The sequence below is a fragment of the Protopterus annectens genome, chromosome 1.part0 (genome assembly GCF_019279795.1).
Source record: "Protopterus annectens isolate FY-2018-M chromosome 1.part0, PAN1.0, whole genome shotgun sequence".
NCBI classification, from domain to species: Eukaryota; Metazoa; Chordata; order Ceratodontiformes; family Protopteridae; genus Protopterus; species Protopterus annectens.
The window spans coordinates 1,957,103,682-1,957,129,838 of NC_056725.1; the positions used below are offsets into that span (position 1 = coordinate 1,957,103,682).

General features: G+C 43.4%; 1 protein-coding gene and 2 non-coding genes across 3 annotated transcripts in view; all 3 read left to right on the forward strand.

The window, feature by feature from the left end:
* Positions 1–25,780, forward strand: part of RPS7 (ribosomal protein S7) — a 254,090-nt gene extending 228,310 nt beyond the window's left edge. The window contains exon 7 of the mRNA XM_044070449.1: positions 25,665–25,780. Coding sequence (XP_043926384.1) covers positions 25,665–25,742 — 78 coding nt within the window. The 3' untranslated portion in view covers positions 25,743–25,780. The remainder of the gene's footprint in view (positions 1–25,664) is intronic.
* LOC122802298 lies at positions 11,556–11,775 on the forward strand. The gene has a single exon (XR_006364912.1). It is a non-coding gene; the product is annotated as a small nucleolar RNA SNORA73 family (small nucleolar RNA).
* Positions 12,931–13,153, forward strand: LOC122802321. The gene has a single exon (XR_006364915.1). It is a non-coding gene; the product is annotated as a small nucleolar RNA SNORA73 family (small nucleolar RNA).
* Positions 25,781–26,157: the final 377 nt, after the last annotated feature.

Genomic DNA, 26,157 nt, shown 5'->3' on the forward strand with positions numbered 1-26,157 from the left:
CAACTTGAAGGAGATGTTAGCAGTTCAATTTGCATTAAAGGCTTTCAAGGATTTACTTCACCCAGGGCAGGTGTTGATTCAAACAGACAACACTACTGTCATGTGGTACATCAACAAGCAGGGGGGAACCCATTCGTACCCTCTTTGCAGACAAGCGATGATTTTGTGGGAGACTGCTCTCAGCTTACACCTCAATCTTCAGGCAAGGTTTCTGCCAGGAGCACAGAACTCCTTAGCAGATGTGTTGAGCAGACAAATAGTGGATCCTCACGAGTGGAAATTGGATCCTCATGTATTTCAAGAGTTGACAGTGTTATGGGGGACATAGATCTGTTCGCTTCTCCACTAAATTACCAGTTGCCAAAGTTTTGCACAAAAATGTTTCATCACACAGCTTGGAAGGTGGATGCTCTATCATTCAGTTGGAGCAATCTTCATGTCTATGCCTTTCCACCTCTGCCTCTTCTTCCCAAGGTACTCTTGAAGGCCAGACAAGACAAGCCATCCATGATCCTGATAGCGCCGGATTGGCCTAGACAGCACTGGTACCCACTACTGAGGAGTTTAGTGAGGGAGCCTCCATGGCCTCTACCTTTGATTCCGCATCTTTTGTCTCAGGAGGGCAATCACTTCCTCAATGCCAGGATTCAGTCTCTGCATCTAACAGCCTGGCATATTCTGTTTTAGACCCGGGAGGGTCTCGGCTTTCACAACAAGTTTTGAATGTTATTTTGGAGGCCAGAAGGCCTAGTACCAGGAAAGTTTACGTGGATAAATGGAGGAGATTTTTTATTTGGAGCAAAGCAAAGACATTTGATGTTTCCAAGCCTAATTTAAGTGCTTCTCTTCAATATCTTACTGAGTTACTGGACAAAGGTTTGTCTTTCTCCTCTATAAAGATTCATGCTGCAGCCATTTCTGCTCACTAAGATGGTGATCCTCCTTTATTCTCTCATCCTGTGTTTAAGCAATTTCTAAGAGGGGCAAAGAACATAAGACCCCCACGTAGAGCTCCTACTCCTGCTTGGGATCTCAATTTTGTGTTGGAAAAACTTACTGTACAACCTTTTGAGCCTGCAGCTACTGTCGAATTGAAGTATTTGTCATGGAAGACTGCTTTTTTGTTGGCCATTACTTCTGCAAGAAGGGTTTCTGAATTACAGGCCCTTATGGCAGTGGAGCCTTTCCTGATTTTTCATAAGGACAGGGTATCTTTGCGTACTAATCCTTCCTTTATGCCTAAAGTGGTTTCTAGTGTGGCTTTAAATCAAACTATTCATTTGCCTACTTTTTATGCAAACCCCCAAAATAAAGGGGAGAAGATTTTGCATACTTTGGATATTCACAGGCAGTTACATTATTACTTGAGCAGAACCAAGGAGTTCAGACAGTCTCAGCAGTTGTTTGTTTCTTTTGCTTTGGGTTCTCAGGGTAAATCTGTTTCAAAACAAACTATTTCTAAATGGATTGGGAGTTGTATTTCTTTCTGTTATTCCCATCATGGTAAGGAGGTTCCGGCTGGAGTTAGACCTCATTCCACTAGGGCTACTGCCACTTCTACTGCCTTTCTAAGGGGGGTAGCTACAAAAGATATTTTGGAAGCAGCTACTTGGAGTTCAGTACATACTTTCTCTAAACATTACCACCTTCCTCTTTATTCTAAATCTAGGGCTGGGTTTGCCACTGCAATTTTACAGGGCATTTTAGCAGCCCCTAATGCTTTATGATATTTCCATCCTCCCATTCCCGTTGCTTTGGGATTCTACCCATAAGTAAGGACTGCAGCAATGTGAGATGAAGAACATAGTACAGTTTTGTACCTACCATAAATGTAGATGTTCGAAAATCCACATTGCTGCAGTCCAATTTACCCTCCCTCCTTCCCCACTGCTGTTTGTTATGGTTATATAGTTTGGGTGGTGGTTGTTGTTGGGGCATGCTTTTGGGAGGTATTCTGTTTTTGGCTGTGGCCTTTGTTTAGGGCCTTCTGACATCTGGGGCAAGAAAAGACTGAGGATATGACGTCGGTCATGCGCTTTTATTCCCTGACGCTCTGTCAGTTCTAGGCACCCATGACCGACGTCAGCCTAATACTTTGGTATTCGGGCCGACCGAGGACAGCGGACTACCCCGTAAGTAAGGACTGCAGCAATGTGGATCTTCGAACATCTACATTTATGGTAGGTACAAAACTGTACTTTTCTGAGGGAATAAAAATGTAAAGCCACCATTGCCAGCATGGGACTTGAACTTTGTGCTAGAAAAGTTGACACTCCCTCTTTTCGAGCCAGCAGCAACAGCAGAATTACAGTACTTATGGAAAACTGCTTTCCTGCTTGCAATCACTTCAGCAAGAAGGGTATCTGAGCTACAGGCATTAATGGCAGTACAGCCCTTCCTGATCTTCCATCAAGATAGTGTCCATGAGAACTAATCCTTCTTTTATGCCAAAGGTGGTCTCCAGGGTATCTTTAAATCAAGCTATCCACCTACCAACATTCTTCCCCAACCCACAGAACAGGGGAGAAAGACTGTTGCATACCTTGGATGTGCATAGACAATTACGCTACTACCTGGACAGGACCAAGAGTAATAGAAAGATTGACCAGCTACTGGTAGCATATGCGACAGGAATGGAAGGAAAAGCAATTTCAAAACAGACAATCTCTAAGTGGATAGGAAATTGCATTAGATTTTGTTACTCCTACCATGGGAAGAAAACTCCAGAAAACATCAGGCCTCACTCTACAAGGGCTACAGCCACTACCACAGCTTTGTTACGAGGAGTGGCTACCAAGGACATTTTAGAGGCTGCTACTTGGAGCTCCGTGCATACATTTGCCAAGCATTATAATTTACCTTTATACTCCAGATCCCGAGCAGGTTTTGCCACTGCTGTTTTGCAAGGGATCTTAACTACACCATAATCTTATTTCTCCTCCTCCCCCAGTTTGGCTATGGTATTCTACCCATTTGTAAGGACTGCAGATGCATCCTTGAAGGACATAGTACAGTTTTGTACCTACCATAAATGTAGATGTCCGATAGGCATGCATCTGCAGTCAGGATTACCCACCCTCCTTCCCCTCTGTGGTACTCCTAGGGTATTTGCCCATCTTGTAGCTAGCTGGGGGAATCTATTATGGTGTATTTGTTTGTATATATGTACATACATGCTTAATTTTTGTTTGCTCTCTACTATTTGGAACCATTTGCATTTATCCAAATTTAGCCTTCCTAGAGGGCACCTGGCATCTGGGGCAAGAAACACTGAGGAAAATGGCGTCGGCTGATGCCTTTATACCCGAAGAACTGCAGCTATGACGTCGGGTGAAGTGCGACACCAGCCGAGGCCAGACCCAGACTTTGGAATCCGGCCGAAGGGCTGCCTGACGACAGGACAACCCATTTGTAAGGACTGCAGATGCATGCCTATTGGACATCTACATTTATGGTAGGTACAAAACTGTACTTTTTAGTTTCCCAACGATAGAGATTCCACTTCCACTCCTTACTAACCCCAAACGCTTGGCCAGACCTACCCCCAAGTCAGCAGGCACAGGCTCAAAAGCAAGTTCTCTCAAGCATCAGGGCTTTTCAACCTGCCCCAGAAGAAGAATGGGGGAAAGGTTTCTACTCCACTTTTCCTGGCACCCAGAAAAGACTATTCCTGGCGTCCTGTCCTGGACCAGTCTATCCTAAGCACATTTTTTAGTAATTCCAAAATTCAAGATGCTAAGTCTTAATCAGCTGCTTCCCATGCTAGGCAAATATGCCTGGTTGGCAACACTGGATTTAAAGGAAGCCTACCTGCACATCCCAATAAGGGAATCTTGCAGAAGATACCTATGCTTCAGAGCAGGCTACATGCCATATCGGTTCTCTGCACTGCCCTTTGGCTTATCTACTGCGCCCAGGGTATTCACAAAGTGCCTAGCTCCAGTCATTGCATTTTGCAGGCAAAGAAATATTCAAATATACCCATACCTGGACGATTGTCTAATTTAGGCAGAAAGCCAGGGCAGTGCTATTAAATCATCTGGCATTGTTAAAGAAATTGCTAACTTCTCTAGGGTACACCATAAACAAAAAGAAGTCTCATCTTGTACCCTGCCAACAAATTGTGCTCCTGGGAGCAAGCTTGAATAAAACTTCCCAGATGGTTTACCTCATGCCAGAGAAACGTGTTTTTGACAGCCTACTTCAAACTACTGGCCACAAAGACCCAGCTTTCTGCAAGGAAAATGTTGCAAGCCCTGGGGTTCATGGCCTCGTGCATTCTACTAATTCCATATGCAAGACTTCATATGAGGAAAACTACAGTGGTATCTAAAAAGCCTATGGTGTCAACTTTCTCCGGGTCTAGAATCTATGCTTCCTATCATACTTTTTCTACAGATAGTTACTTTGGTGGCAGAGGCCTGCTACCAAAACAAGGGACTGACATTCACTCTACCCCCTGCTGGCCAAACCCTAACAGACTCATCAGACTTTGCATGGGGGGCTCACTTGGCAGGGCAGTGCATTCAGGGCAAATGGAACCAAAGTCAAATGCACCTACATATCAATCAAAATGAAATGATCATGTTACACTGCTGCTGCTGCAATCATTACACTTGGGTTATCCTGCCATCAGGCGGTCCTGCAGTCGGCCAGAGTTCCAAAGTCTTTGTCCGGCGTTGGTTGCTGTTGCTTCTTCCCTGACGTCGGTGTGCCAGGGGTATACAAGATGCATCCGACGCCATTTTCTTCAGTCTTTCTTGCCGCGCGGTGCCTGAAGCAAAAGCAGTTCGCAAGTGCCGATAGGCAGACTCCTGAGATTTTCGAAGTCTAATTTCAGATCTGAAGTCTTCAATAAAGCTAAGTACCCCGTTGGGGAAACTTTTTTTTTTTTTCTTGCCTCTCCTTTCAAAGATGCTCCTAAAAGCCAGACAAGAAAAACCACAGATGATCCTGATTGCTCCAGACTCGCCACACCAGCACTGGTACCCAGTCTTAAAGAACTTAGCTCAAGGCCCCCCATGGATTTTGCCTCAAATTTCACACCTGACTCAACAAAATCAGATCCTGCACGGTCAGCTCAAAACCCTAAACCTGGCTGCATGGCAGATTCATTAGTCAAACAGGCAACACCTCTCTAAAGTTATGGATGTCATTTTGGAGGCCTAGCACCAGGAAATCTTACTCAGAAAAATGGAAGAGATTCTGTGCATGGAACCAAATTTAAAGCCTTGACCCTCTTGTTCCAAACATTCCTCAGATTTTACAATACTTAACTGAGATGCTGGACAAAGACCTGTCCAATTAAGATCCACGCCTCTTCTATTTCAGCTCATTACAACACGGATCCTCCTTTATTCTCTCATCCCTTGCTAAAGCAGTACCTCAGAGGGACTAAAAACATAAGACCGCCCCGGAGAGCACCAACACCAACGTGGGACCTCAATTCAGTTTTGTAAAAACTGTCCTTGCCACCTTTTGAGCCAGCCAATAAAGCCGATCTAAAAATTTTATCATGGAAAACAGCTCTGCTCCTGGCAGTAACTTCAGCACGAAAAGTCTGAACTGCAGGCATTAATTTCAGTGGAACCTTTTATAATTCATCAGGACAGGGTTTCTTTAAGGACAAACAGTACCTTCATGCCAAAGGTGGTATCTAGTGTGGCTCTTAACCAAACCATCCAGCCAACTTTCTATCCAAACCCCCAGAATAAAGGAAATTTCTGCACTCTTTGGACATACACAGGCAGCTACGCTTCTACTTGGACAAAACAAAAGCTTTCAGGAAAACTGAGCAACTGTTTGTAGCATATGCTGCAGGATCACAGGGCAAAGCCATCTCAAAGCAGACTAGTTCCAAATGGATAGGACACTATCCGTTACTGCTACACATAGCATGGAAAATCAGTCCCTAATAACATTAGGCTACATTCTACCAGAGCAACAGCCTTTCTCAGAGGAGTACCAACCAAGGAATTTTTGGAGGCTGCAACTTGGAGTTCAGTGCACACCTTTACCAAGCATTACCACTTGACTCTTTACTCTAAATCCAGAGCAGGATTTGCCACTGCAGTTCTGCAGGGCCTCGTAGCCAATCCTAACTCTGTGTAGACCAGCCACCCAACCTTAGCTTTGGGATTCTACCCAAGTGTAATGACTGCAGCAGTGTAACACGATGAACATAGTACAGTTTTGTACCTACCATAAATGTAGATGTAAGTGTTCACACTGCTGCAGTCCAGGTTACCCTCCCTCCATCCCCTCTGTCCTAGCTGGACTTATTTATACCTTTTTGTGTTTTGTTAGCAATATGTATTGCCTACCTACTTGGGGGCACCGGACATCTGGGGCAAGAAAAACTGAAGAAAATCGTGTCTGATGCATCTTGTATACCCCTGGCCCACTGACGTCAGGGAAGAAGTGACAGCAACCGACGCAGGACCAAGACTTTGGAACTCTGGCAGACTGCGGGACTGCCTGACTGTAGGATAACCCATTTGTAATGACTGCAGCAAGTGTGAACACTCTAACATCTATATTTATGGTAGGTACAAAACTGTACTTTAGCTGTACAGAATGCTCTGACAGCCTTAAAGTACCACATTCTTCCAGGACAATTATTGGTAAAGACTAAACACCACTGTTATGTGGTACATAAACAAGCAGGGGGGGAACCCACTCATACCCTCTCTGCAGACTAGCCATGGCTCTGTGGAACACAACCTTGAGCTTCCAAGTGCACCTACAGGCTCAACCTGCCAGGAAAGCTAAATACATTGGTGGACGACCTAAGCAGAAATATCATGGACCCACACCAGTGGAAACTGGAACCAAAGGTATTCAACATGTTGAGACAAATGGGGGAGCCCAGAGATGGACCTATTTGCCTCCCTTCAGAACTTCCAATTCGACAATTTCTGCACAAGCACTCCCCACAAACAAGCTTGGAAAGTGGATGCCCAGTCCTTCACCTGGAAAAACCTGATCAGTTGATGCCTTTCCCCCTCTACCTCTCCTCTGCAAGGTACTACTAAAGATCGAACAGGACAAACCAAGGACAATTACTAATTGCACCAGACTGGCCACGCCAGCACTGGGTACATCTCTTGCACAGTGTCACTGCTTGCACCATGGCACCTGCCTCAGACCTCTGCCCTGCTGTCTCAGCAGGAGGGCCAGATTGTGAACCCTCAGCTTCAAACCCTGAACCTGGCAGCCTGGCTTATTACCTGATCTCTGCTTTACCATTCCTCAGTAAGCAAGTGATGGATGTCCTTCTGGAGGCATGGAGGCCTAGTACTAGAAAATCTTGTGCTAAAAAATGGAAGTTTCTGTTCCTGGAGCCAAATTCGGGGGATGGGCACAGCAGCACCCAGTTTACCTCAGATTCTTCAATACTTTACTGAGACGCTTCACAAGGGCCTTTCCTTTTCCTCCAAAAATTCATGCCTCAGCCATTTCATCTCATTGCAATACAGAACCCACCCCTCTTCCACTGAAGCAATTCCTCAGAGTGGCTAAAAACTTGAGACCACCCAAGATGGCCCCTACTCCAGCCTGGGATCTTCATTTTGTATTGGAAAAACTCACTCTACCTCCCTTTTGAGCCAGCTGTAAATGCAGAGTTTAAATTCCTTTCTTGGAAAACAGCCTTCCTTCTAGCCATCACTTTAGCAAGAAGGGTGTCTGAATTACAGGCCCTCATGGCAGTGGAGCCTTTAATCATCTTTCATGCAGACAGGGTGTCCCTCAGGACCAATCCCTCCATGCCCAAGGTGGTATCCAATGTGACCCTTAATTAGTCCATTTGCCAATCTTCTAATACATAGAAAAAAGGGGAACGAATACTGCACTCCTTGGGCGTGCACAGACAACCTAGATTTTACTTTGACAGGACTAAACCTCTCAGGAAATCTGAACAGCTGCTGGTTGCGTTTGCTGCAGGGGCAGAGGGAAAGGCCATTTCAAAGCAAACAATTTAAGTTGGTAAGCCATTGCATTCATTTCTGCTATAAGCACCATGGAAACCCTACCTCACAGAGAATAAGACCACATTCAACCAAGACTGCATCTACCTCTACAGCCTTTGAGGTGTCCCCTACCAGGAACATCCTAGAAGCTGCTACCTGGAGTTGTGCTTGCCTTAAAACTTTTTGGTGTATTTGCTTTTTTTGTTGGTGTAACCTTGTATGCAGTTGCTTCCCATTTTAGGGGCATCTGGGGAAAAACTTGTGTAGTTGCGTCGACTGCATGCTTTATACCTCTTGACTTCCTGACGTCATGGAAGAAGTAACGGCAACTGTTGCATGACCGATACTTTGATAATCAGGCTGACTGAGGGCTACTGCAAGCAGATAACCCAAATGCGATGACTGTAGCAGTGACTACACTCTAACATTTATGGTAACTGTACACAACTGTAATTTCTCTGCACTTCCCTTTGACTTATCTACTGCACCCAGAATATTCATAAAGTGCCTGGCTCCAGCCATTGCCTACTGCAGGCAGAGAAATATTCAAATTTTCTTATGCTTGGACGATTGCCTGATTCAGGCGGACTTTCAGGAATTGCTACTTCAGCACGTGGCATTTGTAAAGCTGCCTAACTTCATTGGGGTACACCATAAGTGAAAAAAATGAACTGTTGCCCAGTCAGAAAAATTGTATTCCTGGGAGCAAGCGTGAACACTTGAAATGCCCAGATGGCATTTCTCACTCCAGAAAAAATGGACTATTTGACCAACTTCAAACAAATGGCCACCAAAACCCAGCTGTCTGCAAGGAAAATACTGCAAGCCCTAGGGTTCATGGCCTCATGCATTCTGCTAATTCCATATGCACAACTGCGTATGAGGAAACTTCAGTGGTACTTGGTCTTTGGTGTCAATATTCTCAGGACCTGGAAACTGTTATTCCTATCACACCTTGTCCTAAGGGCAGAGGTCCTTTGGGCAGAAGCATGCAGCCATAAGAAGGGACTGCCCTTCACTCAACCCCTTACCTCCCAAACCCTAACAGATGCATCAGACTATGCATGTGGGGCTCGCATGGCAGGCAAATGCGTTCAGAGCAAGTGGAGCCCAGGACAGATTCTCCTCCATATCAATCAAACGCTGGCTGTACAGAATGCTCTGACAGCCTTCAAACACCTAATCCTTCCAGGCCAGCTGCTGATAACACCACACTTATGTGGTACATAAACAAGCAATGGGAACCCATTCTTGCCCACTGTGCAGGTTAGCAATGGCCATGTGGAACATAGCTGTGAGTAACCAAGTGCATCTACAAGCTCAATTCCTGCCAGTCAAACAAAATTCACTGGCAGGTGACTTGAGCAGAAATCTCCTGGACCCACAAGAGTGGAAATTGGAGCCCAACCCCTTCATTCTTCTAATCCAGATGTGGGAACACTGCAGGTGGACCCTCTTTGCCTTTCCTGAGAACCACCAGATGAGCAGATTCTGCACCAGGATCCCTCGCCGCAGGGCCTGGAAGGTCGATGCTCTATCCTTCAAATGGAAAAAATTCTCTCTGCCTTCCCCCTCTGCCCCTCCTCTCAAAACTACTACTCTGGATCAAACAGGACAGGCCAAAGGCAATTATTGCCCCAGACTGGCCACGCCAGCACTTGGTACCCACTTTTTGGCAGTCTGACAAGTGCCACCCTGGCACCTTAATCAGGCACCTTCATCAGACCCCTTGCCTGCTGCCTCAGCAGAAGGGACAGATTTTGCATCCACAGTTGCAACCCCAAACCTGGCAAACCTAGCTTATCCCCTAATTACACCTCCACCAACCCTTAGCAAACTGGTGCTGGACATCATTCTTGAGGCCAGAAGGCCTAGTACCAGGAAATCCTACACGGAGAAGTGATAAATATTGTTCTTGTAATCATTGTCAAGGAAAGGACCCAGCAGTGCTCTCCTTATCTCAAATCCTTGATTACCTCGCAGAGCTACTCCAGCGGCCTATCCTTCTCCATTAAGATTCATGCCTCTGCCGTCTTGGCTAGTAATACTAAGCCATCTCTATTCTCACCCTCTCATCAAACAGTTCCTGAGGGGCTGACAACTTGAGGCCCCCTAGGAGAGCTCCCACCCCTGCTTGGACCTTAGTTTTGTACTGGAAAAGCTCATGCTTCCCCCTTTTGAACCTGCTGCTTTAGCAGAGTTTAAATTTCTCTCTTGGAAAACGGCCCTGCTTTTAGCCATAACTTCTGCAAGCGGGGTGTTGAGTTACAGGCACTAATGGCGGTGGAACCCTTCATTGTTTTCCATGCTGACAGGGTTTTCCTCAGGACTAACTCAACCTTTATGCCTAAGGTGTGTCCAGTATGGCTCTAAACCAATCCATGTATTTGCCAACCTTCTCTTACTCTGTATAAAGGGGAACGGATCCTGCACACCTTGGACGTGGACAGACAGCTCAGGTTATACCTTGACAGGACTAAACCTTTCAGAAAAACTGACCTGCTAGTCAGCTTTGCTGCAGGGGCAGAGGGCAAGGCCATTTCAAAGCAAGCAATTTCCAAATGGATAGCACACTGCGTCCATTTCTGTTGCAAGCACCATGGAAAACCTACCCCACAAGGCGTCAAACACATTCCACTAGGGATACTTCAACCTCTACAGCATTTCTCAAGGGAGTCCCTACCAGGGACATTCTGGAAGCTGCAACCTGGAGTTCTGTACACAACTTCACCAAGCTTTACCACTTGCCTAATTTTTCTAAATCCAAAGCTAGATTTGCTACAGCAGTATTAAAAGGCGTTCTAGCCAGCCCTGGCACTTCTTGACTGCCTCCACCCTTCGTCAGCTTTGGGAATCGACCCAAGTGTGATGACTGCAACAGTGAAACACTAACATAGTACTGTTGTGTGTACTTACCAGAAATGTAGATGTTAGTGTTTTTACTGTTGTAGTCCTGGTTTCCCTCCCTCCAGCCCCCTGGTTTTCTCTCTCCTTTCTACCTCACCTCTTTATGGCCATTTTTAATGGCAGTGATATTTACTTTTTACTGTTGGTGTTCCACACCATATAATGGCTTCCTATTTGGGGGGCTCCTGACATTTGGGGCAAGAAAAACTGATGTAATGGCGTCTGCTGCATGTTTTATACTCTACGACCTGATGTCATGTAAGAGGCGGCTGCATCAGATGCAGAAATTCCAAGACTCTGGTATTCAGGTCGACTGAGGGCTACCTGCAGGCAAATAACCCAAGTGTGATGACTGCAGCAGTGAATACACTCTCTTAACATCTACATTTATGGTAAGTGTACACAACTGTACTTTGCCTATAGAGTGGGGGGAATGGCCTTTTCAAGTAACTAATGAAAGGAGTAATTTTTTGCTTTTCTTTGTTTCGTTGTCAAAGTTTAATGGCAGCAGTGTTGGTAGATTCTATACCCTGATTTTAATTTGCAGAACAGAATTGCTGTTTGCTATTTGGATGAGGCAAGACTGGCACAGCAGGTTTGGAACATTTTTCTTTGTGCTGTAGGTGTTGATGAAATAGTGCTGGTCTTTTTTTATCTTGCATTTTATTTATCACTTTACCAACGTGGGCATCCATTTGAGGTTGCTCTCTTATGGCTCTGTCCGTGTGGCATATAGGAGCATCGCACTAAGTGCAGTGATGTCTATTCCTGTTCCACAACGTTGGAGAGCAAGTTTGGTGTCTAGCCTTGGTTAGTGAGAACAGCATCCTGTATATTCCTAAAACTCCTCAGAGTCCTTGGACAGTTACTGAGGAGGCAAACCATGCAGGATACAAGATTTGTTGAGTAATGTAAACTGTTGGTGTGTTGTAGAGTAGGTGTTGGGATTTTCTAGTATTCCCTTGCTTCAAATTGCTGAGTTTGTAATCTAACCCAGGTTACCTGGGGCCATAGTCAGGTTTTCAGTCCTGTATGCAGTCTCTCTAAAGTAAACTGGATTCTGTTAGATTCTGAGAGACTTGTCTTTTTTTAAATGGAGTTCATATGAAAGTTCCTGGCTAGGTTCTAGCCATGTGAACATGGCTATTTATTTGGAGAATCTGTGGGCTTCATGGATTTCTGTTGTGTTAAGGAATACTAGCTGGAGGTAATACTAGCAGTCTTTTGATGTCCGTCAGTTCAGCTATCATGTCTGGGCGGTCACGGTGGTGCAGTGGTTAGCATTGCCGCCTCACAGCAAGAGGTTCTCCGGTTCGATCCTCTGCTGGGGTGCCTTCTGTGGGGAGTCTGCATGTCTTCCCTGTGGTCGCTTGGGTTTCCTCCAGTTGCTCTGGTTTCCTCCCACATCCCAAAGACATGCTGCAGGTGGATTGGACACTCTAAATTGGCCCTCAGTGTGAGTGTGTGCATGTGTGTGCCTTCTTTGGAAGGTTGGGTGCCGGGCTGGCAACTCGACACCATAAAACTCAACTGCCAATCATGAGCGGACAAGGTGATCCGCTGTGGCGACCCCTAACCGGGAAAAGCCGAAAGGAAGTTGTTCAGCTGTCATATAGGGGTGGTTTTGTACATTGCTTAACTAGGTTCTGGTTTTCTGTCCTGCAAGTTTGTTGCTCAAATATTTTGGTATGCAAACTTAATCTACTTGACCAGGGAACTAAATTTGCAAAGATGAGACAATCATTTGCATGGAAGTAGACTGCTTCTCCCAACATGTACTCTCGAGTCCAAGATGTGTATGTTTGGCTTTGCTTGTCATGACTAGACTTTACTGTTGTGTACTGCATAACACTATTTGGTTAGTGTGGTATGCTGTTTGTCTTTCTTGTCTTACCCTTTACACTATGTATATATTCTTGACTTGACAACAGGGTGTGATAGTTTTACTGTGTGCCATTGAGCTTTGAATGGGTGTGGTGTAAGCATGGTAATCTATTCTGTCAGAAAGCTAGTTAGTTGTCAGCTGTTTTGACGCTGTGTAATTTTAACCTAAACAACGTGGGCACACATTTTGAGACTGCTCTCTTATGGCTGTCCGTGTGGCATATAGGAGCATCGCACTGTTAAGTGGAGTGATGTATATTCCTGTCCCACAACGTTGGAGAGCAAGTCTGTCTCCAGCCTTATGGCTAGTGAGGACAGCATCCTGTATATTCCTAACTCTCCTCAGAGTCCGTGGGCAGTTACTGAGGAGACAAACCATGCAGGATACAAGCTTTAGAAATGTGTACTTTGATTTGGTTAGTCCCACTAGACTAGTCACCTCTGCAGGTGAGACCAAAGGTAGTTATACCATTCATGATATCTGCTATAGCACTACTCGTTTAATGACAGATGCAACAGTTACAAGTATTTTGTCTGATATATTGTAGACTGTACAGAAGGTTTGGCATTGGAATTTGTTTTTGGCTGTGGCATTTTGTTGTCCCTGCACTAGGAGCACTCCTTGGTGTTGCCAACTGGCTCACTGACAGAACCCACACTGTGACAATAGCAGACTCCAAATCAGACTTTAGTCCAGTGAGAAGTAGAGTACAATAAGGTTCAGTCCTAGGTGATAGTGTTTCACTGGTTTAGTCATTAAGTTTGGGTTATCTGCTTGCAGGTAGCCCTCAGTCGGCCTGATTAACAGTCTTGGGTCCTGCATCTGTTGCTGTCTTTCTTCCATGATGTCTGGGGTATAAAACATGCAGCCGACGCCATTACATCAGTTTTTCTTGCCGTGCGGTGCCTGAAGCAGAAGCAGTTAGCAAGTGCTGGTCGGCAGACTCCTGAAATTTTCGTTTTAGAGTTTCCGAATAGAAGTATAAAACTAAAAGCTGAATACCCCATTGGGGAAACTTTTTTTTACTTGCTCTTAACCGATGTCAGTAAAAGTAAATAATTGCATTACTTGTGGAAAGCAAATACCTCAAAGATTTTCATTCGTACTGTATTCCTTGCCTAGGCCCAGACCACGATGTACCTCTGTCGGTTTTGTGCCTTATTTAAAACGAACTGTCAATCTGTATTTACGCTTCCAGATATTTTGGTGTTCGCTTCGGTTATCGTTATGTTTTCGTCAGCTATCTGACATTCTGAAAAAATGCAGAGATAGACAGCGACAGGCTGCCTAGGTCCAAAGCTGTCAACGACGCTTCTAAGGCAGTCACCAGTTCACTGGTACTCTGAGGTGCTTTCGTAGCCCCTAATACCTGCTACTTCTGATTCGCAGGCCTCCACTGAGACCCATTCTGAGTCTGGTATGCCGTGAGATGCTTAAACTGTGGAACCTGCGAATGTCTCTAGCTTGGATGAGTCCGGAGCTGCTGTGCAGGCACCGGATTCTGAGGGTGTATTCAGGCCTACTAACGTGGGTCTTAAACTGACGCCATCTTAAAGGCCTAAATCTCAAGCCATGCCTAAAAGACTGACACCCAGACTGCATGGTCAGGCCTCTATGCCTAAAAAAAACCAGAAGAATGGCTGAAGACCGTATTACTTTAGTCAGAGAAGCCAGCCTTCCCCCTGTAGGACTGAGTTTGATACTTGCGAAAAGGATTCTGAATTTTCTGTTGCCTCTGACCAGGATTTACCCTTGTCTACCTATGAAGATTCTGATGCTTAGGATTCAATTCCCTCTGCGCCCCCCCCAAAAAAAAAAAAAAGATTTCTCTTGGTGAAACCCTGCAAACTCTCGGGGAGCATTTTTGTTGGGAAAGTCAGGATTTCTGATTCTAAAGAGGCTTGAGGATTTCTTGCTCCAGCACAGGCCTTTAGCCATACCCTCTTGTATTAGACATTGTTGATGCATTGCATTTGCAGTATCTAGCTTAGCCCCTGACTCTAACTCCTGCTCCCAGGAAACCTGATGAATATTGCAGGGTCCCGGACTCTCAAGTTCCTTTTCAAAAATCCTACTGCGGATCCTGAGACCATTTCACAGTGGCCTAAGGACATTAAAGCTACTACTGCCAAACATCCTACCCCCTCTGATAGACTCCAGGGTGCTGGATAGATGGGGTAAGAAGGTATACACTTTTGCAACTTTGGCAATTAGGGCCTTAAACTGCCAGTTTCAGATGTTGAAGTATCAGCTGCATATTATTGAATTGCTTAGAGAAAGTGATGTTTCCTGATTGTGCTGAAAATAAGGAATTGCAGGATTTATTGCATTCAGCTTAACAGGTTGGAAAACATACTTTGCAATGTGGTTTTGACTCTCTACAGGCATCTTGCAGGGCTGCCGGTAACTGGGTCTCTACTTAGAAGGCATGCTTGGCTTAAGGAGCAATCCATACCAGATCATTTTAAAGCAAAATTATTGGATGCTCCCCTAAACCAGGACCGCCTGTTTGGCAACAAGGCAGAAGTTCTTAAGATGGAGGAAAAAGCTAAATCTATGCAAACTGTTAAAAGATGTTTTACAAGTACAACCTCCAAGATTTAGTAGGCATTGGCCTTCCAAGAATTGGTCCTTTCCTGCCTCTTCCAAGACCTCAGTCCAAACCCAGATCCAGCAGAGCTCCGAGGCTGCAGTCCCAGGGTACGCACAGGACTAAGCAGTGGTGGGCCTCCACATCCAAATCTTGGTGAAATAAGACCCCCCCCATGGTAAGCTATCTCAATGACTTCCTTTTGAAATTTCCAAGCACTTAACTGACTGCCCCTTTAAGAGGAAAGATTGCTCTTAATGCAAAGAACTGGGAACTCCTTACCCAGGGCTAATGGGTTTTATAGTGTCCCAGGGATACATTTTTCACTTCCACATGTTGGCAGTACCCAAGCGGGTGGCCAGAGGCCCAAAAAAAAGTACTTTCTCTCTTAAGCATGGGGCTATTCAGTTGGTACCAGAAAAGGGACAAGGTTTCTACTTTAAACTTTTCCTGGTACCCAGAAAAGACAATTCATGGCATCCTGTCCTGGACCTGTCTACTCAACACCTTTTTGGAGATTCCAAAATTCAAGATGCTGACTCTTCGCCAGTTGCTTCCTATGCTAGGCAAAGATGCCTGGTTAGCAACACTAGATTTAAAAGAAGCATACCTGAACATTTCAATCAGGGAATCTTGCAGAAGATGCCTACGCTTCAGCGCAGGCTACACACACTCAGTTCTCTGCACTGCCCTTTGGCTTATCTACTGCGCCCAGGGTATTCACAAAGTGCCTAGCTCCAGTTATTGTATTTTGCGGGCAAAGAAATATTCAAATATACCCATACCTAGACGATTGCCTAATTCAGGCAGAAAGCCAGGACATACTTTTGAATTATCTGGGCTTTGTACACAGGGTTCTAACTTGTCTGGGGTGCACCATAAATGAAAAGAAAGCTCACCTGGTACCCTGTCAACAAATTATATTCCTGGGAGCACGCTTGAATGCAACTTCCCAGATGGCTTTCCTCATGCCAGAGAAACATTCATTTGACAACCTACTTCAAACAAGTGGCTACAAAAATCCAGCTATCTGCAAGACAAATACTGCAAGCCTTTGGGATTCAATGCCTCTTGCATTCTTCTAATTCCATACGCAAGACTGCATATAAGGAAACTACAGTGGTATCTAAAAAAGCCTATGGTGTCAACGTTCTCTAGATCTAGAAGCAATGATTCCTGTCATACCCTGCCTATGCCTAGAGTTCCTTTGGTGGGCAGAGGCCTGCCACCAAAACAAGGGACTACCTTTCACACCACCCCCTGCTGCCCAAACCCTAACAGATGCATCAGACTATGCATGTGGGGGCTCACCTGGCAGGGAAGTGCATTCAGGGCAAATGAAACCCAAGTCAAGTACACCTGCATATACCTATCAAATGTTAGCTGTACAGAATGCTCAGACAGCCTTCTAATACCACATTCTTCTAGGACAACTAATGGTAAAGATGGACAATGCCACTGTTATGTGGTACATAAATAAGCGGGGGGTACACATTCTTGCCTCCTCTGCAGACTAGCCATGGTATTGTGGAACACAGCCTTGAGCTACCAAGTGCACCTACAAGCTCCGTTCCTGCCAGGAAAATTAAATACTGGCAGACTAAGTAGAAAACTCATGGCCCCACGAGTGGAAGCTGGAACCAATGATTTTCAGTGTGACAAGCAAATGGGGAGCCCAGATATAGACTTGTTTGCCTCTCCCCAGAACTAACAATTGGACAAATTGTGCACAAGTACTCCCCACAAACGCGCTTGGAAAGTGGATGGCTCTGTCCTTCAGCTGGAAAAACCTATCTATTTATGCCTCCCCCCTCTGCCTCTGCTCTCCAAAGTACTACTAAAAACCAAACAGGACAAACCAAGGATGATTGTGATTGCTCCAGACTGGGCTTTCCGACACTGGTATCCCCTACTGCGCAGTGTCACGGTTTTCCCCATGGCACCTGCCTCAAACTCCATCCCTGTTGTCTCAGCAGAACCAGAATCTGCACCCTCTGCTTCTAACACTGAACCTAGCAGCCTGGCTTAATTACCTTATTTCTCCTGTACCATTCCTCAGTAAACCAGTGATGGATATCATTTTAGAGGCAAGGAGGCCTAGTACTAGAAAGTTTTATGTTGAAAATGGAAATTATTCTGTGCCTGGAACTAGTCTCAAGGGATGACCACAGCAGTGCCCAATTTACCTCCGATTTTACAATACTTAACTGAGATGCTTCACAACGGCCCGTCTTTTTCCTCCATCAAAATTCACGCCTCAGCCATTTCAGCTCATTATAACACAGAACCTCCCCTCTTTTCTCATCCACTGCTCAAGCAGTTCCTCAGAGGGGCAAAAAATTTGAAACCACTCTGGAGAGCTCCAACCTCAGCGTGGAACCTTAACTTTGTTTTGGAGAAACTCGCTTTACCTCCTTTCGAGCCAGCTGCTACTGCAGACTTAAAATTTCTTTCTTGGAAAACCGCTTTCCTTTTAGCAATTTCTTCAGCAAGAAGGGTATCTGAATTACAGGCCTTTATGGCAGTGAAGCCTTTCATTATCTTTCATCTGACAAGGTGTCCCTCAGAGCCAGTCCATCCTTCATGCCCAAGGTGTGGCTCTTAATCAGTCCATTCATTTGCCAACAGTCTTCCCCAATCTACAGAACAAAGGGGAACGGATACTGCATTCCTTAGATGTGCACAGACAACTTAGATTCTACTTTGACAGGACTAAAAACAAGTGCTGGTGGCATTTGTTGCAGGGGCAGAGGGGAAGGCTATTTCAAAGCAAACCATTTCTAAGTGGATAGGCCATTGCATTCATTTATGCTATAAGCACCATGGAAAACCTATCCCACAGGGGATCAGACCCGTCTCCACCAGGGCTGCATCTACCTCTATAGCCTTTCTCAGAGCAGTCCCTACCAGGGACATCCTAGAAGCTGCTACCTGGAGTTCTGTACATACTTTTACCAAGCATCATCATTTGCCAATTTTTCTCTAAATCCAGAGCTAGCTTTGCTACTGCAGTTTTGCAGGGCTTTGTAGCTGGTCCTAATGCTATCTAAATTCCTCCTCCCAACCATAGCTTTGGGAATCTACCCAAATGTAATGACTGCATCAGGGAAACACGAACATAGTACAGTTGTGTACACTTATCATAAATGTAGATGTTTGCGTGTATTCACTGTTGCAGTCCTGGTTACCTTCCTTCCAGCCCCCTGACTTTTGGCTATACCTCTACTTTCCTTTACTATGCTTAAAAGCTTCTTGGTGTATTTGCTTTTTTGTTGGAGGTGTGTCATTGTATTTTTATATTTAATTGCTTCCCTTAAGGGGGGCATCTGACATCTGGGGCAAGAAAAACTGATGTAGTGGTGTTTCCTGCATGTTTTATACCCCTGACTACCTGATGTCGATGAAGGGACAGCAACTGACGCAGGTCCCAAGACTTTGTTAATCAGGCTGACTGAGTGCTACCTGCAAGCAGATAACCCAAATGTAATGACTGCAGCAGTGAATAAACTAACATCTACATTTATTGTAAGTGTACACAACTGTACTGTTCTCTCCTGTTTGGTATCTACTACTCTGAACTACAGGCTAACACAGAAGGTTTTTGGCTATTGAAGTTCGCAGATGACTGCAAGCTAGGAGCCATAATCGAAACTCCTAACTATGGGCATCCTACAAAAGGGCCTCACAGATGCCTGGTGTCAAGCTCAATGCCAAAATGTGCATGGTCATCCCTTTTGGTAAAAACAATGTACCCAGGTAGTAGTGTACCTAACACCGAAAATGTGATGAGACCTTGGTCTACAGGTAGACAGTGATCTCTCCTTAGATCACATCGCCACAATAAGGAAGTCCTGCTACGTGGCACACATCATAAAAGGTTTCTCATCCAGGGGGAAAAAAGGTAATTACTCTCTGCTCATAATTCATTAGACCCATTGTAGAATACAATGCCTGTTTTGCTCTGCACCTCACAAGACATCTAAAAGAACCGGCAAGGCTGCAGAAATACCTGTTAGGATTACCGGCCTGATACCCTATGCAGACTGTCTCAAAGCTCCAGCTTTACTCTGTCGCATATCGCCTACTTGGGGGTGATCTCTGCCTAACATACAAAGTTGTGTCAAACCCGGAGCTGTTGGAAATGCTCCACTTAAAGAAATTCCAATCCCTCTGATCTACACGCTCTAGGGACCTAAACCTTATCACAATAAACAGAACATGCTGGAGGGATAGATTCCTGTCCGAGACTTCCCATACTCTGGAACAAACTACCTATCTATATCAAACAAAGCTCGTCATTAGCATTCTTCAAGAAAACTTGATTGGATGGGAAATAGGAAATTCACCCTGGGGATCACTTCTGTGGCTGTGCTCGACAGGAGCACAGGGAAATAATTTTCTTGTGTGGCGAAAGCCAGGGTATCTTTTTGGCTAGGCTTTTATAGGCCCTAGGGCAAATAGCCTTATACCTGTGTCTGAACTTTTAACCTGTCTGTGTGGCTGTCAACTTAGAACTTTTGTCTGTTCTTATTAGGAAGCAAAAACTTGAATATTTAAAGATGTGACATAGTTTTGTGTTCATAGGCATAGTTTTTTTTTTGAGGGGGGTTCTGTTTGAGAGCTTTCAAAAAGTTATGCAAGATGTGGCATAAGCTCAAATGGATATGACAAAGACCAACTTGCCGAACAATATATGTATGTAACATAAAAGTTGGGACTAGACATTTAACAAGAAAGCAGCTGTATGTAAAAAGTGGTGGTAACTATAAAATCAAGGAGATGGTGTGCAAAATGTAATAAGAGTTCAAGCACTTCATTGAGCACAGCGCATGATGCAACAAACCACAGCTTTATTTTACACAAATCTAAACGCTACCAATGTAGACAAGTTTTCGTCCTGTAAATGCATAGACTTAATCAGATACCACAGCAGTTGAAACCCTTGACATGTGTACCCATTTTAAAAAAAAGTGACCAATGAAAAATAGCTATATGGATCAGTTAAACAAGACCCCTGAAAAAATGTGCAAACTTAAATTTCATTATCCCAAAATACTGAAAAATCATTTTAAGATGTACTTTGCATCTTAATGTTAATTGACATTTGTATTGGTCAGTTTCTAAAACCACTAAGTGTGCATGTGCAAGTTGAATAAGTGACATCTAGTGGTCAAATGTCATAAAACCAATATATCTAATTGAATGGAAAGTAAAGCTGTGGTTTGTGTTGTATCGTGTGCTGTGCTCCATGAAGTGTGCTTGAACTCTTGATGGTAACTAATATAAGAAAATGATGCTTTTTGTAATATCTTTCAATCTGAATGGTCTTGTAGATTTAAAAGGAATAGTGAACTATATTAAAAAAATGTAGAGTGCAAATAGCTATGCTACCTACAGGGGACACATCTGGAAATAACTGAACATGTAAATTTAATAAAAAGGTTTTCAGGGTGATTCTTTAGTGACTATCTGGGGCAAAGGAAAAAGCATGTATATTAAATTGCAAGGGGAGTGCCAGTAGTGATGGTGGTGGGGGGTAATGGAAGATATAGTACTGAGGAGCTGCTGGCAAGGGAGGAGGATTACACTTGGCATCAATTTACGTTCCACATAAAACTGCTGTTATGGAGCTTAAGATTCTAGGAGAAATCTGCTTTCAGCGGGGAATATTTATGGGTGAAGATTGGAATTTGGTTTGCAACAGTGAAGATGTCTGTGATGGCTTAGAAGGGAAAATATTACAAATATTACAAAGGAGGGTAGATTTTTGGAAAAAATATATGAAAATGTTTGGCATGGAAGATGAGTTCGGTACTCAGTTTGGAATGAATTTAAATTCTCCGAGATGCAAAAACTGGGCTAGGCTAGGTAGAATTTGTATCTCATAGGAATGTCCCATTTTAATTGAAGGTCTTGAAATGCGCCCAGTAACTGAGATCCTGCGCCAGTAATTAAAAATGCAAGGTAATGAAATACACTGGCACTTTTCCACCTATCAGCTGAAAAAGGAATTTAAGGAATAGATTTTGGAATTCAGGAGCTACTAGTTTCTTCTGAAAATATAGCTAGAGTGGGATAAAATGAAAAGGAGTTTAAAACTAGTAAAGGGAGATGTGGCTAAGTAGTAGCAAGAATTTAGAGGGGCTGACAAAAGGGGGAATCTCTCAAAAGGAGCAACTGCAGAATGCAAAACAAAGAATAAGGGATTACTTTGGTAATATGCATGAGTTTAAAAAGATTGCTATTAAGCAGCTACTAATTCTAGAGCACAAACTTAGCACAGCGACTCTGGCAACAAAAAGTGAAGAGACTGTCACCAATCTTAGGGAGCCTATAACTAGAAAGGTAACAAGATCCCTCTGAAGTATTAGGCATATTTCAGAAATTTTAGGAAAGCTTGTATAAAGCAGAGAAATATGGAAACCAAGAAGTACAAATTGAAATATTTATAGAAGAATTGAATATGCCAGAGTTTGAGGTAGATGAGTATCAATTACTAACAGGAGAGGAAGAGTTGAGAAAATGGCTATAACCAATCTACAGGAACATCCCCAGGAATGGATTGTATTCCTGTGGAAGTTTGGAAGCTGGAAGGGAAAAAACTTGAAAGGTCTAGAAGGTTTTAACAATATTTTAATAGTAGTAGTACCAGCATACTATTAAAAGGGGTGATGAAAATACCTAAAGAGAGTAAAGATCCATCGGATCCAGCTTCCTACAAGCCTGCTTCAGTACTACACCATGATTATGAAGTGTTTATAATGGCAGAAGTGATGCCAAATTTTTGTTTATGGATCAGTGCGGTTTTTGTGGAAGGGGAGGCAAACGTTTGACAATATTAGCAGAACACTGCTGAGCCAGAATGCAAGAAAATGCCACTGTTATTGGTGGGTCTTGATCCAGAGAAGGCATTTGACAGACTGGGACTTTGAGCAGGGCAATGGCAGCATTTGCTTTCCCTGATGCACTTATAAGGTTGATTAGGAGCTTATATGTGGGATCAGAGGCAAAAATTTAATGAGCAAGGTCGTTTCTAACTACTGCAGGAGTAGAGGAACCGGGTAGGGTTGTCTGCTTTTCCCCTTTATTTGCACTATATTTAGAACCATTGGCAAAGAAAATAAAGGACTCAAGCTTACAGATATAATTGTTGGTAGTTGGGAAAAGCTGGTTCTATTTGCAGATACTTTATACATAACAGAACCAGAAAGCAACTTCAGCGTTATGGAAAATTGACAGTTTCACATCTTAGGATACAAAATTAATGAAGCTAAAATAAAGACAAGTGGTAAATTGTGTACCCACACACAAATTGGTCCAACAATATCCATATTTAGTGGGATAATGACAAGAGGAAGCATTTGGGAGTATGGATTGATACTAAAATACAAGCAATTACATTTTTGTAGTCCCTGTGTATATCAGCCTGAGAGAGTGCAGATAGCAGAGTTGAAGATTTTTATCTGGGAAGAGAAGACAGCAAGGGTCAAGTGGGAATAAACTGATTCTTCCAATAGAACAAGGCAGACTATAATTGCCCAGTTTGAGGGAGGAAACTGTATAATTATAGAAATCCATAATTCAATGTGGAAAGTGGGATTTTGGATGCAGACTCTTGAGGAGAAAAAAAATCAGAGTATTGATATTCATAAAATAGGGAGTATTCCAAGAACTAAACCAGCATGAGAATTGAAGAGATTCTGCCGATATGGTTAAGGATACAGATAATAGGCAAGGCTGGAATTTTATTTGAGAACTGGCAAAGGAACCAAGGTATAGGGAGAAAATTTAATTGGGGATATTGGAGTAGAGGCAGAGAGCAATTGGAGGGTCCTAAGTGAAAGACTAGCACTGGCAGAATTTTATGTAATCTAAAGAGGTTGTGGTTAAAGGAATAATTAGAGCATATAAAATCTTGCATGATTGAGAGAGTATTGGGAAGAGATTGGATAAGTAATTCACAAAAATAATGGGGGGGTATGATGATGGGTATGTATTTCTCCCAAATATGCACAAAGTCTAGATCTTTGCCTGGAAGTGTTGACAGGTATTTATACCCAAAGTAGATTCCAAAAATAATTTTTCCTTGGATGGATAGCAAATGTTGGAGGTGTGCCTGGCAAAGGTGGCAGGGGACTTGATGTTTTCGGAGTGTAGTAGCAGATTTGAGGGGGGAGCCTATCCTCTTAGCTCTCACCTCTGCTGGGAGAGTTACAAGCTGTCATGACCATTCCTCATTTTCACTCCAGGGTGAGTTTTGAGGCGAAGCCATCATTCATACCTATGGTAGTGTACGACTTGGCCCTTAATCAGGTTATTCACCTACCCACTTTCTTTCCCACCCTATTTTTCAGGTTTGGGAAATCTTGCATTCTTTGGACGTTCACATGCAACTCAGTTTATCTAGACAATACTAAATCCTTCAGGAAGCCTCACCAGCTATATTGTATTTTATGAACAGTAAGCCAGGCCAGTCTGCCTCCAAACTACCGTTTGAATTTTAAGGCCTTTTCCAGTACTTGCTCGTATGTCTTTTGTATACCCCTACCCGTAGCTGATGCATTGGATTTCTGATCTTTGGTACCCTGGCTGGACTTCATCAGTGACGACCCCTATGTCAGGAATACGGTACTGCCTTGGCAGTGATGTACTATTGTATTTATTCCAGGTACATTTTTAACATGCTGGCAGTAGCTTCACTTTCACACTGAAGCCATATATTTATAAACCTTTGCTTGGCGTGCTGATACTTGAGCCTGTAAAGTTTTCTGTGCTGCAGAGAAACCATCCTGATGGGGTAATTATAAAAAGGAAATGCGAGCTTGATTCAGGATATAGTTCCCAGTTATCTTATTTCATAAGTATTAGAGTGCAGAAGTGTGATTTTTTTAAAGAAGCAGAAATGCAGTTGCGGTGAACTACTTGGAGAGATGATGTGGTGCCCTGCCTAGAAATCGTGCCTGTTTTAAGAATCTCAAACCTTTTTCAATGCAACAGTCTGACTTCAAATGCAGTCTTTATATTGTATAAAACTGATTGCGTCTACAGAACTAATTTAAAAAATACACTGGTAGGGACAGCTGCAGAACCATTTTTTCTTTTAAAAAGGCAAGTTTAAATGTAGTGATTTAGTGGACTTGCCTTAGTTTTAATTTTGTACCAGTTTGAATTCAGTAAATAAAAAGTATGCACTCATCTCAAGACTATAGGGAGAGTAGTCTAAGGAGCTGGCAAGTATACACACCCCACCCTGGGTTTAACTGTTTTTGTAGGAAGCGAAGAAAATGAGCAAAACCCATTTTTGTATTTCTGCATGTTCCAATCTTAATTTGATGCCTAACATTGTTTGCAAAAATTTTTTTGAATAAAGCTGCTCAATGTTGTCCCATTGTCCCTAAAAAGGGAAATAATTTTATTTGGGTTTACTTTAGACAACTGCTTTGGATTGAATTGTTGGCTAGAGAGAGGGATAGCATTCTGGGGGGGGGTTGAGAGTTCTTTCCATACTCCTGTAGAACTTGCAGTGTAGGTTTTGCATGTGAGGTAAGCTGTACTACAGCTGCCTCTTCCCCCAAAACTGTGCCATCGGCTTCAACTGCCTGTTGCATTGTGAGAGGATTCCAAGAAGTGATTGCAGCAGTGTATATTGTAATGCTTGCCTTATAAATGTTCACTGTTGCAAATCTGTTCAGTTATGTCATTCCTTTTTCCTGCCCTACTTGTTAGGGTGAGGTGGCTACCATGTTAACTTCATCTTTCACTTGTCCTCTCTGAGGCATTGAGGCTGTCTCCTGGGGCTGTAGGACCTCCAGTGCATATTGAGAGCTCTATATACAGCTAGGGCAAGGAATACTGATTTTTTTTGACATGCCACTTTTATGCTACCAGGTGGAGGGATTTTGCTTGGGCCCGAAGGGGGGAAAGGCAGAGCTCTCCAAGTCATGATGAATCCCCAGAAATAACAGCAGCAGTTAAATAGTGCTGTTTATAGTTAAGGTAAGTTCTTGATGTTTGACCAGGAAAGTTCATTAACTTCTTTGACTTAGCTGCCACAGTCCAAGCCTTTTAGTAAGCATGGAATTACCTGAAACTGTTTCAGGACCTTTTTCTGACCTTGTTTATTTGCTTGAAGTTCTTCATTGGTTCTGTTGCCTGTGTACTAGCCTGATGAACGACCTCTACAACTTTTTACAGTGAAGATTCATAGCTTTCTGTAAAGCACAACATTAATAGAAATAGCCTGACATCAATTTTTGAAGTGGTTGCTCTTGGAATGGTTTTGATAGTGACTTTTTTGTTTTTCCTTTTCCAGGTTGAGACATTTTCTGGTGTGTACAAGAAACTCACAGGCAAAGATGTCCATTTCGAATTCCCAGAGTTCCAGCTATAAAGTATAGAATGTATAAATAAAAGTTCTTTAAACGTAAACACTAGAGTCTTTCCTGTTTCTGTAGTGAATATTTTCCTTGTGTAATTTGATATGGTGCATTGCCAATTGTACAGTGAAAAGTAACACTTTAACGATTATGCAACGAGAAGTACTGTCTTTATGGTATTTTTATGCTAGTCTGCTTTTCCAGTGCACAGCACTGGACTAAATGAAATTTGACACATTTTATACCATGCAAGTTAGGAACAAACTGCTTTTGTCCCAGAGGAAAAATACTGTGTAGCTTTAAGCCTTTGTTTAAAAGCATCACTGACAGAGTTGTTTGGATGTCGGCATAAGACTCGAGCTTCCCTTTCAGTACTGTTTGCAAGCTTATAGTATGTGTGCTTACACTGAATTTGTGTATCCCTCCTTG